The sequence below is a fragment of the Thamnophis sirtalis genome, unplaced genomic scaffold (genome assembly GCF_051295495.1).
Source record: "Thamnophis sirtalis isolate CommonGarterSnake01/CBP01778 unplaced genomic scaffold, rThaSir2_p1.2 scaffold_8, whole genome shotgun sequence".
Taxonomy (NCBI): domain Eukaryota; kingdom Metazoa; phylum Chordata; class Lepidosauria; order Squamata; family Natricidae; genus Thamnophis; species Thamnophis sirtalis.
The window spans coordinates 14,806,736-14,828,478 of record NW_028261388.1 but is presented as its reverse complement, the minus strand read 5'-3'; the positions used below and the strand labels follow the sequence as shown (position 1 = coordinate 14,828,478).

Genomic DNA, 21,743 nt, shown 5'->3' with positions numbered 1-21,743 from the left:
TCCAGTGAGTCTTATATTCCGAAAAATACGGTAGATAAATGGCAGAAATTGTGGGATAGAAACCATAAACCAGTGTTTCTCAATCTTGGCCACTTGAAGATGTCCGGACTTCAACTTCCAGAATTCCCCAGCCAGCATTTGCTGGCTGGGGAATTCTGGGAGTTAAAGTCCGGACATCTTCAAGTGGCCAAGATTGAGAAACACTGCCATAAACTAACAATGTCAATGGCATATAAGGAAAATCGGTACAAAATGTTTTATAGGTAGCATTTACCACCAGTGAGATTAGCATATGTGGGGGGGGGGGCATGTGTGGAGGGGATGGGGTGTATGCATGGGGGGCGCATGCATGGGGGTGCTCACATTGCATTTTGGGGTTACGTGCGTGCATGCTTTGGGCACTTGGCACCAAAAAGGTTGGCTATCACTGTTCTAGATCAAACTGGCTATAATCACATGCAGGCACTATCCTATTAATTGGCTACCTTCCATGTGTGCACCTGGATTTCCACCCTTTAGACCAAGTGCACAGGTAGTCCTCAATTTATGACAATTGAGCCCAAGATTTCTGTTCCTGAAACATTCGTTAAGTGAGTTTCACCCGATTTTACGACCTTTCTTGCCACAGTTGTTAAGTGAATCACTGCAGTTGACAAATTATTAATCCACTTCTTAAGCAAATCTGGCTTCCCTGTTGACTTTGCTTGTCAGAAGGTTGCAAAAGGGGATCACATAACCCTGGACACCGCAACCGTCATTAGTACATGCCAGTTGCCAAGCATCTGAATTTTGATCACATTATCATGGGGATGCTGCAAAGGTCGTAACTGTGAAACATAGTCATAAGTCACTTTTTCCCCCGTGCCATTGTAACTTTGAATGGTCACGAAATGAACTGTTGTAAGTCGAGGACTACTTGTATTTCCAAATCATCTTGGTAAGCAGCCCCACATACATCAGCAGATTCAGCAAGTTAAACACGTGGCAATGAATTTATAAATCACCACCGTTATGTGCTTTCAGTGTAAAAAAAATAATAGGATCATTTAGATGGCAGCGAAGAGATTGAAGAAACTTGTCGAGTCCCAAAACAACACCCTTACTGTTGATCAGTGGTCTGAACTGAAACAAAGCAACTGCCTACATAAAACAAGTAAACCGGAGAATTCGCTTCCTTATGTTTTTGTGAAGGTTTTCTTAAGTATTATTTAAAGAGAGCAAGGTAATGGTTTTGTTAAACTTGGTGGGAAACTCTCACCCTCTAATTTAAACATTGGATAAGGAGGCTCCTTGTAATACTTTGCTCAGCTTAGGGGCGTGGGAGAGATTCTTAAGGATGGTAACTGTACTTTAACAGCCAGGAAGCAGCTTTTAGACAAAACCAAAATTATACTTTAAAAAGAGACTTCTAATGCGCCTACGCATGATTGGTAAGGCTTCTGTCGTTCTCTGTCATCATTGTTCTCCTCTCCTTCCTTCTGTTTTCCCAAACAAATTCAGAGTAATAACATCCAAGTTTTTCAAATTGAATTTTCAACCTAGGTTTCATGTAGATTAGAGAGTGGCTTGCCTATGACTAAAAGTGACACTAGTCAAGCTAGAAGACCAACATTCCCAAACTTTAATCCCCTAGATCAGGGGTGTCAAACTGGATTTCTTTGAGGGCCGGATCAGCACTGTAGTTCTCCTCCGTGGGCTGGTGGGGGGGGGTAGCCTTTTCACCACCCATTTTGGCCTTGACAGCCTCCTGAAGCACTTTGCTGACCAACACGGGGCATGGGGGGATGCGCGTGCACTCCCTGCACCTCGTTTTGGCCAGCAAACAGCTTCAAGAGCAATAGCAATAGTTAGACTTATATACCACTTCATAGGGCTTTCAGCCCTCTCTAAGTGGTTTACAGAGTCAGCATATTGCCCCCAACAACAATCCGGGTCCTCATTTTACCCACCTCGGAAGGATGGAAGGCTGAGTCAACCTTGAGCCTGGTGGGATTTGAACAGCCAAACTGCAGTCAGCTGAAGTAGCCTGCAATGCTGCATTTAACCACTGTGCCACCTTGGCTGTCCAAGCTGCAAACGGGCTGCGAAAAGGCCCCGTTTCCAATTTTGGCTGGCAGAAGTTCTGCGGGTCGGTTCTTTGCTATTTCTTAGGTCATCCCTGCAGGCCAAATTTAAGCACCCCGTGGGCTGGATGCTTAAATCTGGCCTGCAGGGATGACCTGGAAATACCATGGGCCTTGAGTTTGACACCCCAGCTCTATATGCTAGGATAACTATCCCCAGCTAGATGCTGTAAAGTCATATCTGAAAGGGCCAGTTAGTAAGATAGGGAGAGAAAGATAGCTATTCCCAGATACAGTTTGCTTTCTATACTTTGTATCAGTAGTGGGTTGCAGGCGGTATGCCCCGGTACGGTATGCCCCGGTACGGGCGTACCGGAGCCTGTCCAGAGCACCGGTACGGTGCTCCGGAGGGCCCACCCACCCACGCTCCCTATATGTCCTTTAAGCCTTTGGCGCTACTGCACACGGTGTGTATGGCACCTGCGCGTTGCTCCGAGCAGCTGGAGCATCACAGAGGCTTGCGGAAGCATCGCAAGCAAGTATAAAGTGTGCGCGTGCACTTCGTGCATCCATGTGGGTGACGCCGGGGCTGTTCCACAGGAACCCATCACTGCTTTGTATTCATATTTGTATAAACAATTAATTTAAGAGCCATGGTGGTGCTGTGGTTAAAATACAGTACTGCAGGCTACTTCTGCTGACTGCCGGCTGACTGCAATTTGGCAGTTCGAGTCTCACCAGGCTCAGGGTTTTACTCAGCCTTCCATCCTTCCGAGGTCAGTAAAATGAGGACCCAGATTGTTGGAGGCAATAGGCTGACTCTGTAAAATCGCTTAGACACGACTGTAAAGCACTTTGAAGTGATATATAAGTTTGTGCTGTTGCTAAGTGCTATAAGGGAAACAATTCTGCTATCCAGTTCTTAACTAAGAAGAAAACACCTGATATTTCCATGACTGCAGTTATATCATCTTTAAATGTGGATGGCCCTATGTAGGTGAACAAGAAATGAGAAGAACTTGGGATTTAATCTGGGCTTTATGCAAACCTAGATAGCTTTGAAAAACTCAATTAATACATGTGAGGAACACAAGTTTTAAATAAATAAAGATTTTGAAGGTTAGCAGCTAACCAGATGCTTCTGGATTCTTGGCAAGTAGAAGTAGATAGGAAGCTCTCCCAGCAACTGGTATTTTGGGGACATGCTGCCTCATTTCAGAGGTAACCCTGAAATTAATATCCCTTAGTAGAAGTATCTCCCATAACGTAATCCTGCTCGTCTTTAAAGTTGTCCAATTTACTAGCCAGCATGACATCTTGTGGCAATGAGTTCTACAGATTAATTATGCACTGTTTTAAAGTTCCTTCTCATCAGGTTTATTGGATGCCCTCATAATATAGGTAGCAGCCTTTCTCTGGATTATGCATGGTTAATATACCATAGGCATGTCACTTAAATCCTTTTTATTCCCCACTAGCCGATAACACGGCATTGTCCGGATATTTATTTATAGGGGAAAATGTCTGGACCAAACGTAATTTTTAATATTGGATTTTCCCCTTTATCAGAGGGAGCCCCCTTGTGGAGTACTGTGAAGCCATTATCATGGCAACTCCACTGAGCTGTACAGTAAAAGCCATTCTAAGGCACAACAGGCTGTATCTTAACAGAACACCCCTCAAGGGGCTTTAGGGATATTTTACCCCCCACACACACACACAATATTTGTTTCCAGAAAGCAAGTCATCTGTGTACCAAGTTTGGTTGAAATTGCTTGAGGGGTTCCAGAGTTATGCTGGAACTTAGACACACAAGTCGTTTTTATATGGAGAAGAAAAAGAAGAGGAAGAGGAAGAAGAAGAAGAAGAGGAGGAGGAGGAGGAGGAGGAGGAGGAGGAAGTAATAGTAGTAGTAGTTTACACCTAGTTTTCCCCATATTTCTACACTCGACATTTTCCACATTAAAACATAGTCTTTTCTTATGGGAAGATGTTTGAGCACCCTAATGATTTTGAAGCTTGCACTTTTAATGGCTCTTATATCCTTTTTGAACTGCAGCAAGCAGAACAATAGACAAAATTGCAGATACAGGTATTTTCTAGATCCTTTCTCCTTTCCCCCTCCCTTCCAAAATCTCTGCCGAAGTTCAAAGACTCAGGAATGGGCTGAATTCAAACACTGCATCAACCTTAGTGGCCAAGCCATTCTGTTTTGTAAATCATGAATTGGGACCCTGTGTATTTAACAAGCTCAGCCAAGTATGGTTTGCTCAATACCATGATTTGTTAGCCAAAATTTTAAAGTTTCCGTTTGAATTCATAGGAAAAGAAGGCCCTAAAAAACATGTCGCAACTTATAAAAAGAACCTCCTTTATCACCTTAGCATTTAAGAAAAGGTATTCAGCATCAAACATTAACTCAGAGAAATAAGGATCATTGCCATAGGTAATTAAGAGCCAGCAATGTATATTTTAGTAGATGATAGTTGATCAAAAAGATCTAATTCCATGACCACAACAAGCGTTAATGTTCGGTGAGCCCTACCACAAATCTTTCCACAACATCACTGGGAATGAAGAATTCTGTTATTGTGTAACTCAAACAGCTCACATTCTCCCAGCTCTATGATCCGTAGGTGAGTACAGGTTTACTAGGTAACTTATTCAACTCCTTGTAATTTACAGCCTCAGACTCTGGAATGGCTTAACTGCAATAAGAATATTTAGAAACCTGACGCAATAATTTTCTGTCTTACTGTTAACAGCAGAACCTGCCTTAAATACTACGAAGGTGTTCAAAATCCTTTTAGTGTGACCTTTCCTGGCAATTATCCAGAATGTTTACTAGATGATTTACTTTTGTTATTCTTCAAATAAACTGATGTCTGGATGAATGTGATGAATTCTAATCCTTTGACCCCTTTTGCCATCCAGTTAATCCTTTCCACTTCTCCCAACTATCAAATCTCAGCCATATTTCCTTCTTCCCATCAATCCCTCCTTCCACTAACTTTAACATCTCATATACAAACAATTAACTTTTGTCACCACATCTGACCTTAAGCCTAATCAGTGGCCATGTTATTTTTCATTAATGGAATAAACTGATTGACAGTGTCACACAGTACAAGAAAACAACTTAAGACTTGTTAACTAATTGAATCTATTTAATGTGGTATTGCAGCTATATATATATTTTAAAAAATCCAGAAATGATTTCAGATCAGACACCAAATGTTTGTTTCTCTTTATTCTCACACCTGCAAAAAATATCTTGCTATTGTAATTCTAATTAATGTTTACACAAAAATCAGAAAATACTAATTAATAGTGGCTTGAACAGCACTATATTTATAATCAGTTAAATACTTGGACTCACGATCACTCAACTTTCTTGCTCATTTAAAGATCTTTCTATTCCAAGGTTGTATGAAGATCAGAAAAACAACTGAAATTCATCAATCATGTGGTGTTCTTAGCATGTGTTCCTCTCATACTGTCCAAAGATCTAAACATCGTCAACTGCACCTTTTCCACAAGTGATAATGGCAGGTAAATGAGTCCTTTGTCAACTTTGTCTACGGGTAATGGTGTCATACTGTTGTGTTCTCATTTTAGTTTTTAGTGGGAGATATATATCACAGAAGTGAGTACACCCCCTCACATTTTGTAAATATTTAAGTATATCTTTTCATGTGACAACACTGAAAAAAATGACACTTGGGTACAATGTAAAGTAGTGAGTATACAGCTTGTATAACAGTGTAAATGTGCTGTCCCCTCAAAATAACGGTTCCACCACAAAACCGTGGACGACAAAATCGCGGTCGACGAAAGCGCGCATTTGACGTCATCACAGCGTGACGAAAACATCGCGCTGTGATGGAAAAATGTAAAAATAAAGCGAAAACCTTACCCTAACCCCCCCAAACCTAACCCTAAACCTAACCCTAAACCTAACCCTTAACCTAAGCCTAAATCTAACCCTAAACCTAACCCTTAACCTAACGCTAAACCTAACGCTAACCTTTAACGTAAAATTTAACGTAACCCTAACGCTCTAAACCTAACCCTAACCCTTAACCTAACCCTAAACCTAAACCTAACCCTTACCTTTATGTGAATCGGCTTGCTTTAATTTTATTGTTATTTCAATTTTTTATTTTTTTCGTCGCGCTGTGATGACGTCAAATGCGCGCTTTCGTCGATCGCGCTTTTGTGGACCGCGGTTTTGACGGGTCACGAAAATAACGCAACACACAGCCATTAATGTCTAAACTGTGTCATTTCTCAGAGGAAATAAAGAAGGAACGAAGGGGGAGTGGAGTTTGCAGGAGACAATTTGTTTGCTTAATTGGTTCATTAATTCAAATTTTATACCCCTCAGAGAGGGTTCGCAACTTGGGAGTCCTCCTGGACCCACAGCTGTCATTTGACCACCACTTAACGGCCGTGACCAGGGGGGCATTCGCCCAGGTTCGCCTGGTGCGCCAGTTGCGACCCTACCTGAATCGGGAGGCTCTCACAACAGTCACTCGGGCCCTTGTGACCTCTAGGCTGGAATACTGCAATGTGCTCTACATGCAATGTGCTGCCCTTGAGGAGCATCCGGCGACTTCAGCTAGTGCAGAATGCAGCCGCGCGAGTGATTGCGGGTGCACCCCGATTCACCCGCATAACACCTATCCTCCGCGAGCTGCGCTGGCTACCTGTCGATCTCCGGATGCGCTTCAAGGTGCTATTAATCACCCATAAAGCCCTACATGGCAGTGGATCTGGATACTTGAGAGACCGCCTTCTGCCAATTACATCCCTGCGACCGATAAGATCTCATAGATTAGGCCTCCTCCGTATCCCATCGGCCAGCCAGTGTCGGCTGGCAACTACAAGGAGGAGGGCCTTCTCAGCAGTAGCCCCGACCCTTTGGAACGAGCTCCCCGTGGAGATTCATACCCTCTCCACCGTCCAAGCCTTCCGCATAGCCTTGAAGAACTGGCTCGCCCGTCAGGCCTGGGGATAGGATAGTTACCCCTCCCGAATGATGAATGTATGTTGCTTGCTATTTTATTACATGTTTCTGTCTTAATGTCTGTATTCCCCCTTCCCAGTTTTGTGTGAGCCGCCCTGAGTCCCCTCAGGGAAAAGGGCGGCCTACAAATACTAATAAAATTCTAAAAAAAAAATTCTAAAAAAAAAATTCATGACTCTCTAAGACTCCTTGCCAAGTTTTGCAGATATCGGCCTAGCAGCTCTCCAAGCCAGATGAGGTCTGTGACTGTAAATCCTCCCTTGAAAGGGAGGATTTTACTGGATGTGAATGAGCAGAATTCCCAGTAAATTAATAAAAGGTTTTTTTGCTGGGACAAGAAGTTTGCTTCATGCTTTCGGGAACCCTAGGTCAGAACAGTCCGAACTGTAAGGACAGGTCATAAATATTTTTTTCCAAGGCATCATAATTCTGAATTATTGTTAAACGTAAATCAAGGATACTTGTATTCTTCCCACCAACAGAAAGATTGCTAGTATGATTTAGGAATATAGAGAAGTGTAGTTATTAGTAAATGATGCATTGAGTTTTCAAATTGGTATTTTTCTTGGAACAATTATTATAGCCACATCATAGTAGTATTTATAAGTTGTAATTTAAATAGGGAGTGCTCTATTTAACAGTTCATTTAGTGACAGTACAAAGGCGTGGCACGACATAACCGCGAACGTCAAAAGCGCGCCGACAACACCGCCGCGCTAAAACTGCGATGTCAAAAGCGCGATGTCAAAAGCGCGATGTCAAAAGCTCGCCGACAACAGCGCGCCGACAGAAGCGTGATTTAACTTAAGGTAAGGTTTAGGGTTAGGGTTAGGGTTAGGTTTAGGGTTAGGTTTAGGGTAGGTTTAGCGTTAGGTTTAGCGTTAGGTTTAGGGTTATTTTTAGGGTTATGTTACAGCGCGCTTCTGTTAGCGCGCTGTTGTCGCGCGGTTTTGACGGTGCAGTTTTGTCACCGCGCTTTAGTCACATGCGCTTTAGTCTACCGCGGTTTTGTGGTGGAACCGTACAAAGGTACAATGCAGAGGTGGTATTCTACCGGTTCGGATTGGATCGCCCAAACCAATAGTGGAAATTGCCGATGAATCGCACGGAAGAATCTGCACGCGCACACTCACATTTGTGAACTGGTTGAGAATGCGGTGGCTCAATGGCTAAGACACTGTGCTTGTTGATCAGAAAGGTCGGCAGTTCGAATCCCTAGTGTTGCATAATGGAGTGAGCTCCTGTTACTGGTCCCAGCTTCAAAGTGACTTGTGACCCATTTTTCACACTTATGATTGCTGCAGTATCCCTATGATCATGTGATCTAAATTCAGATGCTTGGCAACTGATTCAAATTTACGACGGTTTACAAGGGTCCCAGAGTCATGTGATCACTTTTTGCGACCTTCTGACAAGTTACTATTTTACTTAGCAACAGAAATTTTGGGCTCAATTGTGATCGTAAGGTCTATCTGTATTTTAAACAGTACAAAAAACGTTTTTATCAGGTTTACATTCTACCATCCCTAGCCTTCTGTCCTTTATTGCAACTGTTTTTTATAATGCTACTTCTGCTATTGCACTAATCTCTATGTAATATGTAATATATATATTACATATACATATACATATACATATACATATACGTACGTACGTACGTACCTACGTACGTACGTACATACATACATACATACATACATACATACATACATACATACATACATATATATATATATATATTCCATACCAGGGGTGGGTTTCTCGCCCCAACCGGTTCAGTTGGAACGGGGCCGGCGGCGTCCTCGTGCACGCACGCGGTGCACGCATGCGTACTAGCATCTGTGCGATGCTCCAGCTGCTCCTGGAGGATCGCGCAGGCGCTGTATGCGTCCTGCGCATGCGTGGAAGTGCAGAACTCGTCAAAACCGGGTAAGGAGCGCGGGCGGGCGGATGGGCCCTTCGCCGTTCCCGGAAGTTACTTACTTCCGGGTTCGCCGACCAACCGGTTCGCAGGGACCGCCGCGAACCGGTTGAAACCCACCCCTGTTCCATACCCTTCTCATCCAGTAAAAGAGTTCTAAGCTTTTAAAGTACTAAGCTTTTAAAATAAGTATGCCGTGGCTCAGTGGCTAAGACACTGAGCTTGTCAATCAGAAAGATCAGCAGTTCAGCAGTTCGAATCCCTAGTGCCGCATCCCATTACTTGTCCAAGCTGCTGCCAACCTGGCAGTTCGAAAGCGTATAAAAATGCAAGTAGAAAAATAGGAACCACCTTTGCTGGGAAGGTAACAGTGTTCCATGCGCCTTTGGCGTTTAGTCATGCCGGCCACATAACCCAGACAGGTTTTCGGACAGTGCTGGCTCTTTGGCTTTGTAATGGAGATGAGCACCGCCCCCTAGAGTCGGGAACGACTGGCACATATGTGCGAGGGGAACCTCTACCTTCACCTAAGCTTTTAAATAGTAAATCTTCCTTAGATTCAGTTCCATAATTGATGGATTCATAGAGATGCTTTATGGAATGTTTTGTCACTGCCTTCATCCAGGATATTTTTCAACTTCCCTGACAATTCAACAATCCAGGAATTTTCTGGTAGTCTCCCATCCAAGTAATAACAAGACCCGAGTGAGACAAGCTAGAGGTTGCTGCTTGTTAGGCTTTCTAATTTGATCATCTTTCAATAGTTCATTGATTGACTGTAGCAAGATAAGACCTGAATCTGATGCCTTCTCACACTCGGATAACTATGCTTGAATTCACACAAGTCCACAAATATCCACAGCATTAACATTCTGGTAATCTCGGGCCAACTTATTCATTTAAAATAATGAATTTCACAGCTCCTGCATGTTGCTCAAGAGATTCGGAGCAGCGAGGCAGAACGGTAGCTATGAAAAAGATTAGGTTCTTAATATTCACAACCATGGGAGAAATGTAGCATAGCAATCTAAATCCAAACTGTAATGCCACGAGTTACAAAAGCAGCATGCTGAAACAGAAGGATTAAAAAGCTTTAATACTATGTCCTTCCTTTGAAAGGAATCTTGGCACAATGTTAACAAGAACTCATCTTTCCTGTGATAATATCCACTGATTTAATTATGGAATTTGCATTAATAATTACTCTAATGAAAAATCCACAATTTTTCTCCTGACCAGTCCTGCAAGTTTATAGTTACTGTAAAAGTTGAGCCACCAAATGAGAAGGAAGGACTCATTGGAGAAGAGCCTACTTCTGGGAAAGATTGAGGGCAAAAGAAGGGGACGCCAGAGAATGAGGTGGCTGGATGAAGTCAGCGAAACAGTAGGTGTGAGCTTAAATGGGCTCCAGAGGATGGTAGAGGATAGGAAGGCCTGGAGGAACATTGTCTATGGGGGTCGCAATGGGTCGGACTTCGCAACTAACAACAACAACAACAAAAGGTGAGTTGTCCACCCTCAAAACCTTACAAAGGCAATTACAAAGTTTGGAGGAACCTATATAAACATTTATAGTGAAAGATAGCAGTTATTAGTTTGACAAGTCAAGAAGTAGACTTTCCATTTGCTTCCAGGATTGAGTATTGATTACACCAATGTGCAGGTAGTCCTTGACTTACAACCATTCGTTTAGTGACTGCTTGTAGTTACAACAGCACTGAAAAAAGTGATTTATGTCCATCTTCACACCGACAGCCATTGCAGCATCCTTATAGTCACATGATCAAAACTTGGATGCTTGGCAACAGGTTCATATTTATGACGGTTGCAGTGCCCCAAGTTCATATGATCGTCTTGTGACCTTCTGACAAGCAAAGTAAAAGGGGGAAGCCAGATTCATTTAACAACCGTGTTACTAACTTAAAAACTGCAGTGATTCACTTAACAACTGCGGTCAGAAAGGTTGTAAAATGGGGTAAGACTCAGTAAGGGTCTCGTTTAGCAACAGAAAGTTTGGGTTCGATTGTAGTCGTAGGTTGAGGACTACCTATATACGCCATGTGGACTTAGCTCATCTAAATGAAGTTCCCCTACATGCAGTGATGGCTAACCTTTTCCGGACCGAGTGCCCAAAGTGTGCGTGCATGCATGGGAATGCGTGCGCGCACGCCCAAACCCCCAAATGTAATATGTGTATGTCCCTCCCACATGTGCCCCATCCTTGCGCATGCATGCACACACAGACCCTGTGCATGCACTGCCCCCCCAGACATGCACTCCTGCCCCCTGCGCATGCACAGCAGAGACCCAATGATCAGCTGGCTGGCAGGAGGTGCATGTGCGGTGCAGCTGAACTCGGGCACTGGATTGCGTGCCCACAGAGAGGGTACTGCATGCCACCTGTGGCACGCGTGCCATAGGTTTGCCATCATGCCCCTATGGCTAAATATTTAAGGTAAACCTTGACCAGATGAAATTGCCTTCCTTGCTTCTTCAGTCCTTCAATTGCATCTAAAGATTCCTTTACCCAACCAAATGTGTTTTTCCAAATGTGTCAACTTTGAGTCTTAAAATTTCTCAGTAATGGCTCTGAATTTCTGGGACGATATCCTGTTTAGGAAGGCTAGATCTAAAGTTCTTAAAAAGGCATGTCCTTTTTTCAAATTTTCTACATTTTTTCATAACTTTGCTGTAACTTGTTATCAAAGCTTCACATGGTCCTATTGATAAGTGTATATAAAGGGAGTCAGAACTATGTTATAATAGCAAAGTTTGGTTCTTGCTTTATTTATCTAATGATAAAAATCGATTTGCCAAGCAGAGTATACTTTTTCACTGGACTATAAATCCGGTGTCCCGTTTGGCATACACTATATTGGTTTGCAAAGAAGAACAAGCTAGCATCATTTAGAAAACTGTCTTATCAGCAAACCAGTGGCCCCATCTATTTTGAAGGCTAATTCTGCTGACTGCCCACTACCAGCAGTTCAGCAGTTCACCGGCTCAAGGTTGACTCAGCCTTCCAAGGTCAGTAAAATGAGGTGCCAGATTGCTGGAGGCAACATGTTGACATGCTGACTCATGTTCCCAGCCCTCAGTCCGTTGAGCGGTACTGAGCTGTGGCATGCCAGAAACTGGGTCGTGCAAACAAGCGAAGCCATATCCATGGGATGCAGACAGCACACAAAACCATGGCCCTCTGGTCCACGGAAAAACCTCTCACCAAGAAACTGGTCCTTGGTACCCAAAAGTTTGGGGCCACTGGATTAGAGTGCACTGCAAAACACTGTGAAGTGTATATAAGTGCTATTGCTATTAACAACTATCTTGCTTAATAGTGTAAATTCTGGTTACATTCTTGGCCATAAGTCAAGAATTACCTGTAGTAATTTCACTAAGTACCGTGTTTCCTCAAAAATAAGACAGTCTTATTTTCTTTTCACCCCCGAAATAAGCAGTTGGCCTTATTTTCAGGGAGGTCTTATTTTTGAGGTGCAGGAGGCAGCAAGCATGATCACCTCATGGCTTCCGCTGTGTTGCAATATTTTCAGGGAGGGCTTATTTTCGTGGGACGGCTTATTTTAGCGCATGTGCTCAAAAGCCCAATTGGGCTTATTATCTGGGGGAGGTCTTATTTTCAGAGAAACGGGGTAGTTAAATTGTTTGATGAAGCATATGAGAGCCAGTATAATATAGTTAAATGGGATTTGACATTTGTTGTGTTGTATTAGGACTCAGGAAATCACTGATTTAACTCGATCAAAGTGAGTGATTGGAGTTTATTCTGGAGAAAGATTTGGGCATGGAGGATTGGGATTTAATATGGGAATGGAAGACAATCATCTTTTTTTAGGTTTATAATGGGCCATTTTCAGGGACTGGAAGGAATTTTAGAAGTCTGGATACAAATTTACTTCCTACTGAATTCCTGTTTCCATTTCTATTCTTGACACCCCCCATCCCAAGTAAAAGAAAGAGATGAAAGCAACACAAACACACACAGGCAACTATTTTGGATTTTTGAGGCTATAAGACTCAACTCTTTGCACTCTTTATGTAATAAGCATTTGCCATTGAAATTCGGTGGCAGAATCTCAAAGGGCTGCAAACTGAATGGTTGAAATAAAGATAATTCTGAAAACTAATATTTTGCAGCATATTGGCTTCCCAGTTCACATTTTTTAATTTTTTTTAAAAAAAACTTAAAAATAGAACTGAGAAATATCAGAAAAAGTATGCTTCAGAGTCCATCTTTCTTATACTGATCATTTCACTACATAAACTGAGATTAAAGGGTAAAGATTATTCTACAAAAATATGACTAGATCTGTAGCATACAAGGATCTATTTTTCTTAGTACATTTGTTGTTTTCAATTTTTCTATGCATGCAAAAAACAATGTAGCTTATAAAGGGGCAATCCCTTGTTTGCTGTTTCCCCATTTAATTATATCAATAACCAAGATTACCTTTTTGTCATATGTCATTGTGTGTTTTGGCACACGTCATTGTTCGGTAGCATGCAATAAAATATATTATGTGTATTCTCTATATTAGGAGAACTTTTGCAAAAAAAAAAAAACTGCAGAGGAGTTTGAAGCAAGACAAAGAAGAAAGCCATGGGAATCAATGTTCCTTAATCTAATCACATCATATCAAAGAATTACAAATACATTGACTAGAAAAGAGTCCTAAGTAATGCAACAGATGAAACAATACATCAAACAATATTTTGAATGAGAAGCATAAATCCATGCTAAGGAGTAAAAAACACACAAATCAACCATTTGAAGCTTGCACTTGTGAAAATGATATATAGTATTTTTACAGTAGGTGAGGTAAGGTGGATCAATTAAATAAAAGTATTTTCTATTTCTCCTACTTTATATTGACGTTGATAATTTAGCTTGTGGTAATTATTCAAGATAGGGATGCGGTGGTTCAGTGACTAAGACGCTGAGCTTGTAGATCAGAAAGGTTGGCAGTTCCATGGTTTGAATCCCTAGCACCGCATAATGGAATGACCTTCCGTTACTTGTCCCAGCTGCTGCCAACCTAGCAGTTCGAAAGCAGGTAAAAATGCAAGTAGAAAAAATAGGAACCACCTTTGGTGGGAAGGGAACAGCGTTCCGTGCGGCTTCGGCATTTACTCATGCCGGCCACATAACCACAGAGACGTCTTCGGACAGTGTTGGTTGTTCAGCTTTGAAACAGAGATGAGCACTGCCCCCCTAGAGTCGGGAACGACTAGCACATATGTATGAGGGGAACCTTTATCTTTATTTTAATTATTCAAGCTGCTGACCAGTTCAATAAGAAGTCATGAAACTCTGCTTCAAGGAATAAATGATATAAGAAGATTGTAAAGAAACAGAGAGATCTTATCTCCGAAAATTAAAGCTTTAATGTCTACAGGCTCCACAGAATGCTCCTTTCATATCCACTCCCCCCCCCCTCAGTTCAAAAAGCTGTTTATTTGGCATCAACATTTAAAACTCTAAACTTCCAAACTGAACATATCACAATTAGAATCCCAAGAAGTCTGTATTTACCAAACAGATTGCAAGTGTCAGGGTTCAAGTAACATACCCATAGCAAACAAAACTGAGGCAGGCAATTTCCTCAAAGAATAGGTTTATTGGATATGTCACGTTGGCAAAGGCTGGTGAAAACCGACTCTGACTATTCCCACAGTTTTCACCTAATTAAAAGATTGTCACTTTCTCAAAACAGTCAGTCACATGGCCCAATCAGGATACTGTCCAGTTGCTAGGTGATTCCAGTCCCCTCCTTCTGAGCACCTTCATGAATGTCCTTGGCTCCCACGAAAAAGTATTTTGTTTTGGCTACAACATCCCAACTATCTCTATTCTCCCCTCCCTATCCCTCTTCTCTGGTGTGTCAGGACTGAAGTTGCAAAATGGCCTCAGCCAGTCCAGCTTCAGGGTTGACAGCAAGTAGTTCCCACTTATAATTGGACTAGCAGCTCCATTGCTAAGCAACATGGTCATACGGCGTGAAATCACGATGTATATCACTTTATGACAGTAGTTCCAGCAGTCCCAGTTGCCGTTGTTAGGTGAATCTTGCACAGTCACAGCATTCTGCAGTCATGTGATCATCATTTACAACCTCCTGCCGGCTTCCCCATTGGCTTTGTTTATCAAAGTTGGTCTGAAGGTTGCAAATGGCAATAGCGTGACATTGTAATTGCAAGCTGATTGCCAAGTGCCTGAATCGCAATCACATGACTGTGGGAACATTACACGGCTGCAAATAGGGAGACCTATTGTAAGTAGTCGTCATTCAGCACTGCGGTAATTTCAAATGGTTGCTGAACGTGTGAATGTTTTTAAAAAAGTGCCTATATTAACATCGTCATCCTGAATTCAAATTTCTATAGAAGAACCATCATAAGTGCAATACTAACTTGCCATTCAAAAAAATGGGTATTACCAGTACATCTCACAGTTAACACGAATAGCAATAGCACTTAGACTTATATACCCCTTCACAGTGCTTTACAGCCCTCTCTAAGCAGTTTACAGAGTCAGCATATTGCCCCCAATAACCTGTGTCCCCATTTTACCAACCTCGGAAGGATAGAAGGCTGAGTCAAAGTGAGATTTGAACTGCCAAGTTGCAGGCAGCCAGCAGCCAGCAGGAGTATCCTGCAGAATTGCATTCTAACCACTGAGCCACCACACCTCTTAGAAAAACCAAAAAATATTTTCTTTAAAACAAGGGTTCCCAACCTGTGGTCCATGGACCATTACCAGGCCGCAGGCTAATCTCACCACTGGGCCCCGTGAGTGTTGTCCTAAGTAGTGTGAGCATCATCACGGGTGCTCGTGGCCCCTCTCACATGAGCCTTGTGGGCACTCATGGATCCACTCACTTGAGCCACGTCACAGGTGGAGCAAGTAAAGGCCACCAAGCTCCTGGGAGACCATTGTACCAACTTGAAGCGCTTGGGGCTGCCCCAGAATGGCATGGGTGAATACCTCTTTGACAAGCTCACCTTAAGCGAGAGCAGCTAAACCTCGTCCCATTGACTTATGCAGTTTCTTTTGGCAGGAAAAAATAAAATAAAAATATGGGGAAAAAATGATAACCATTCCTGGCTTCCTTCCCATTGGCAACTGATAGTAGTAAGCTCAACAGGGAGAGAATTCAATGACAGCTGATTCTGAGACTTTATTATCGGCAGTTCTGGATTTACAACCCTTCGTTTAGTATCTGTTCAAAGTTACAACAGCACCAAAAAAAAAGTGACTTGTGACAGGTTTTCACACTTACAATCACTGCAGCATCCTCATAGTCTCATGATCAAAATTTAGGTGCTTGGCAACTGGCGTGTATTTATGACAGCTGCATTGTTCCAAAGTGATAGGATTGCCATTTGTAATCTTGCCAGCCGGCTTCCGGCAAGCAAAATCAATGGGAAAAGCCAGATCTGCTAAACGTCCACAAGATTCACTTAACAACTGTGGCAAAAAAAAAGTTTGTAAAATGGGGCAAAGATCATTTGACATGTGCCTTGCTTAGCAATGGTAATTTTGGAACCATCTGTGGTCGTCAATCGAGGACTATCTATAGTCAGTTAAATTCAAGTTAAAACAAAGTTCAACTCACCAATGCTAATTTCATCATCTGTTTCAGCATCTCCAATGCATTCAAACTGAAAATCTTGAAGTGACTGGGAAAATTTTTGCACTGCCATTGAGAGATCTGTAGAATAAAAGAACAAAAGTCAGCCTCAGCTTTCTACTTAAAACACAGCATTTCACTAATACAAAGAAAAATTAAGAGTTTCAAAATTTAAAACCCTGCACAATACTTGGAAAGGCAATAGGTAGTCTACCTGGGTTCACTGACAAATGCGCGCCGACAAAACTGCGCCGACAAAACCGCGCCTGCCATCAACAAACAACATAATGGGACGTGAAAACAACGTTATAACCCTAACCCTTTATAACATTGTTTTCGTGTCCCACTATGTTGTTTGTTGATGGCGGGCGCGGTTTTGTCGGTGCGCATTTGTCAGGCGCGCATTTGACGGGCCACGGTCTACCTGTTGGAATTCCATAGCATGCTGAGTCATAGGTGGGAATAGATACAATTTTTTTCACAAATAATTTTCCAAGTTCCATGTTTAAAATGTAATTTACATTTCCAGAACTATAATAAATATCATATATATACCTCATGTATAAGTTTATCTCTGGATAAGCTGAGCCTTGGATTTTTAACCAAAATACCATGAAAAATGCACCAGCAGATAAACTGACCTTTAAGCTGATCCTTAAAATTTTGTACATTTTAATTTTCATTGTCACTTCGCTTATCCATGGGTAATCCCTGATTTTTTTCGTGGCATTTTATTTAAAAATTTTGAGCTTGTCTGCTAATGAGCTGGTACACAAATGCATAAAGGATATGTGGATAAGCTGAACGCAATTTTAGGGTGTGTATTGGCACCTAAAATTTTTTAATTTATTTGCAAGTATATATGGTAGGTTTCTTCTGTTATTTTAAATTTTCTTGTTCCTTGTACCCTAAATATGGAGATTTTTTAAAAATTGGGGGGGAGTACAGAGTTGTGAATTATCACGTATCACAAGTTAGGCATTTATTCATGCTTTGTAATTTGGAGACAGAAGATGGAAAGAAAGAAAAACTATATTAAAGTGGGGTGAATTTTGTTTTTTTTTTGGTCTCCCTAACATTTTCTCACAATGCAGGGTCTACTTTTTTGGGGAGGATCAATGAGTATTAATTGATTGAATGTGAGAGGCATTGATTGACCAACTTGTCACCCAAGCCTGATGTTGCAGCTGAGAGTGAGTAATTGGGCCAAAGTTACTTAGCTGGATTCCACAACTAAAGTACAACTAGAACTCACAGTCTCCAGTTTTCTAGCTGGTACCTTAACCCAGGGGTCCCCAACCCCTCGTCTGAGGCTCATTTGGAAGCCAGTCCACAGAAGTAGTGGGCGAGCGCATGCATAGCTGCATTTGTGAAACTGGCACGTGCACGAAAATCCATCCCCTCCACATTCCACTGCTGCCATCACTGCTAGTCTGCCAAGCTGGAAAAGCTGAAGAAAAACGCCGTAACCAGTAGGCCAAACTGTCTCTTTCTATATTAAATTGTCTTTTGCTAATAATGACAGCAGGAAGCAGAAATACCACTTGTATCGTCTGGCACTTTTATAGAGTATAAGCAGATTCTTCATGCTGTATAGTTTTATGATCTATAACTCTACATTGGAAAACAGGTATGGACAGGGTTTTTTTTATGGGTCCATCGTTTTAAGTGTCTACTCTTACACTTCCTCCCCCGCCATGAGACCTTCACGTTCGCCTTTAGAGCAAAGCACAAACACCTATAAATTCACCCCAAAGCTTTGCTCTCTGTGCCTCTCTGCCTTTAGAAATCCTGAGAAACTAGCTGTGAATTGAATTATGATGATAAAAAACAGAAGTCCATCTGGTTGGCTTCTTGATGTCTTGAGCTACTGTACTATCTCATATTTTTTTTGTTTTCCAGTAACAAAAAAAAAAAAAGGCATTGAGTGAATGTTGGACAAAATTAGCGGATACCTTTCCTTGTTTAAATGTTCAAAGACATGCACTGAAGAAATAGATCATTTTTATTTTGCAATGAAACATCTGAAAATTGACAACCAAGTGTTCAGTTTGTTTTGGCAGCAAAAGCTGAACTTCATTCTTTCCAACTGCGATCCAGAAAAAAGTGTGTTTTCTCTTAAAGGCCCAGATGAAGGATTATTTAAATTAAAAATCAAATCAGTTAAATAGTAGCTTTCCTGAAAGACTCACACTTGTTCTACTCTGCCACCCCTAATAAGTCCTGCTTCCCAAGGCCACCCAGAGTTAATTTGGGGTTAAAATAAGTGGAGGGGGGAGGGAAACCTGTTTGGTCCTATAATTCAACTTGCAAGGTCACAGTCAGCTGAGAAAGATGGTTTAACAGGCTTCCACTTCACTTCATCTACATTGGAACCCTGAGTTTATCCTCCCTCGGGAATACATTGCAGATAGTCCTTGACTTACGACCATAATTGAGCCCAAAATTTCCATTGCTAAATGAGACATTTGCTAAGCAGGTTTTGTCCCATTTTACGAGCTTTCTTGGCACAGTGGTTAACTGAATCACTGCAGTAACCCGGTTGTTAAGTGAATCTGGCTTTCCCCATTGACTTTGCTTGTCAGATTCCACAAAATGGAAATCACATGACCTTGCTCTGACCTAAGCTTCACAAAATCACAAGGCAGACTCCTTGTCCCGACAAAACCCCTTTGTATTAAGCTGATGTGAATTCCTCTCATTTGCATCCAGCAAAGTCCGGGCAAACAGTCTTTCAAGGGTGAATTTACAACCACAGACCTTATCAGACTTGGAGAGCTGCCAGGCCGATATCTTCCCAAAGCTGTACAAGAAAGTAATTGGCAAGGAGTCTCTGAGAGTCAAGAACAAATCTTCACACTGATGAAATGAACAAATTGTCTCCTGCAAACTCCACTCCCCCTTCAGTCCTCTTTTATTTCCTCTGGGAGGGGCCATTCATCGTCCACCTGTGGCCTTACTCCCAAGTCGATCCTTGTTCCTTAGCTGCTCCCTTTGTCTCGCAACTCTGCGCATGCACACACTGGGAACAGGTTCCAGCTGTTTGTCTGCCTCACTGATGTTTGGCTCTGAAGGCAGCTGATAACTGGCATATGGCTCTGGCCCCCTCTCTGCCTCCGACACAGAGCCCACATCAGAGCCTTCCCCAGACTCCAGGACTGGCCCAGCCTCCCCAACCTCCTCACGGATGCAACTGGACAGAGGAAACCGTTATCATCATTATACTTTCGTACTGCTTAAGATTCATCGCCAAATCCTGCCTTTTAAAATGCTGATTGTTGCATGATTTTTAAATGTGTGCTCGTTCAGCTCATGCTGAATATATTCTGTTGTGTACATCTCTTCCCAAAAACCCAAACATTGAAACCAGCAATTGGATGGAAGCAAGATTGCATTTGAGATTATACCTCTTCTTACAAAACCTCAACCCACAGACACCAATTTAGTTACACCAATTTAGAAACCATAGGGTGGACGGAAGGTTTATAAAACAGAAATGGTACCCTGGCTGTCAAAATCCTAGACCCCATTTGCTAATCAACATAGCGACAGATGAAAATACTGAAAAAAATATGCATTCCAAAATAACTTTAAAGTGGTTGCGGTTTTGAAAAGCTTAATGCCTTCAGGAAATCCTTTTTACATCAATCCCTGCGTGTCTACTCCGCAATCTATAAATATTGCAAAATGCAAGCCATGTTTTATGGTTCCCAATCCATTCATCATAGGCCCTAGTCAACGTTGCTGGGCTCTGCTCCAATCCCCATGTGAACCCCAAATTAAGCATATTATATTCATATTACTGTACAGGGATCAAGTAGGCTGTTAAAGGAGTTTCATGACTAATTCTCCAATTGAGAAAAAGTCCCGATCAGCCTTAAGAATAAAGTTTGCAACATTAAAACAACAAAAAGAATCTTTAAAAAAAAGATAGCAAATCTGGAAAAGAAAGAAAAAAGACATTAAAATCCTTCTTGCAAGTTAAAGATTGAAAAATTATTTTCCTCAACTTCACTTGTGACGCGAGTGGCAGAGATGGTTAATAGTTCAGTTACATTGATGGAACATGGGAGGCTGATCTTGAAGAATTTAAAGTAATGTTAGTTAGTTATTATATTTTTATCCAGTTTTTATAACTTTGGAGTTCCTGGGACTCTCTCTACTTGGTTGTTTTTGTGCAGATGTTTCATTATCCAACCAAGTAAACATGCTAGATGGGAAGTGGGGTTTGCTCTTTGTTTATATAATATGGCTTGGCCTTGTTAATATTGGTGGGAATGTTCTTGGTGGTTCCTTGATTAGACTGCTGTTTAATGTTTGACTGTTTGTCTGAGTTGGTAGTTCCTTGATGGGGTTATTGTTGATTGTTGGTCTAGTATTAATCTTGGTGTTAATCTCTGTTTATCTGGATTTGGATTGCTCACAAAGAGGTGGCATTTTAACGTTTGGATTGTCTGTTTTGAATGGTATGCACACACTGTTTATCTCTGTGCCTGTTAATGGCTGATTTGTCTGAGTGCCAGAAATTCTTCAATGTTTTTGGACAGTTTGTCCATCTGATCACTGACAGGGCATTGGTGTCTTTAGGAACTCACATTTGACGGTACCCTCCTCTACAATCTTACTAGAGGTTTTTTTTTTAAAAAAACTTTTTATTTTGTTTATGCAAACCACATCTTTACAACACATTACACTTCTTTTACACATCTGTTGTGATTCTTTTATCTGTACATATAAGTCTTGTATAACTGTGTGTGTGTGTGTGTGTGTGCACGCGCGCATTTATATTATTTCATATATCTTTTTTCTTCATTCTATACATAACATTCTATATATTCTATGTATAACAACCTTTATTACATTTGAGCTGTTTTGTATCCATTTCCTATTATTTATTTTCTACAATCTATTTCATATTTCTATCTTTTAATCATTTTCCAGTTTTGCAGTTATTTTTTAATTTGTTGATCTTTCTTCCTTTCTTTTTTGTTTTCCTTCTTACTAGAGTTTTAATGCACTGTCTTCATTCTGGATTTCATTGGATTTGCAAACTTTCTTCAAATGAGTTCACTGGAAAGCAG

The 21,743-nt window shown here is 41.5% G+C and overlaps 1 protein-coding gene across 1 annotated transcript in view; it reads right to left on the bottom strand.

Annotated features, from left to right (window-relative positions):
• ARHGAP42 (Rho GTPase activating protein 42) overlaps positions 1-21,743 on the bottom strand; it is a 182,179-nt gene that overhangs the window by 134,579 nt on the left and 25,857 nt on the right. The window contains exon 2 of the mRNA XM_087721121.1: positions 16,648-16,743. Coding sequence (XP_087577247.1) covers positions 16,648-16,743 — 96 coding nt within the window. The remainder of the gene's footprint in view (positions 1-16,647; positions 16,744-21,743) is intronic.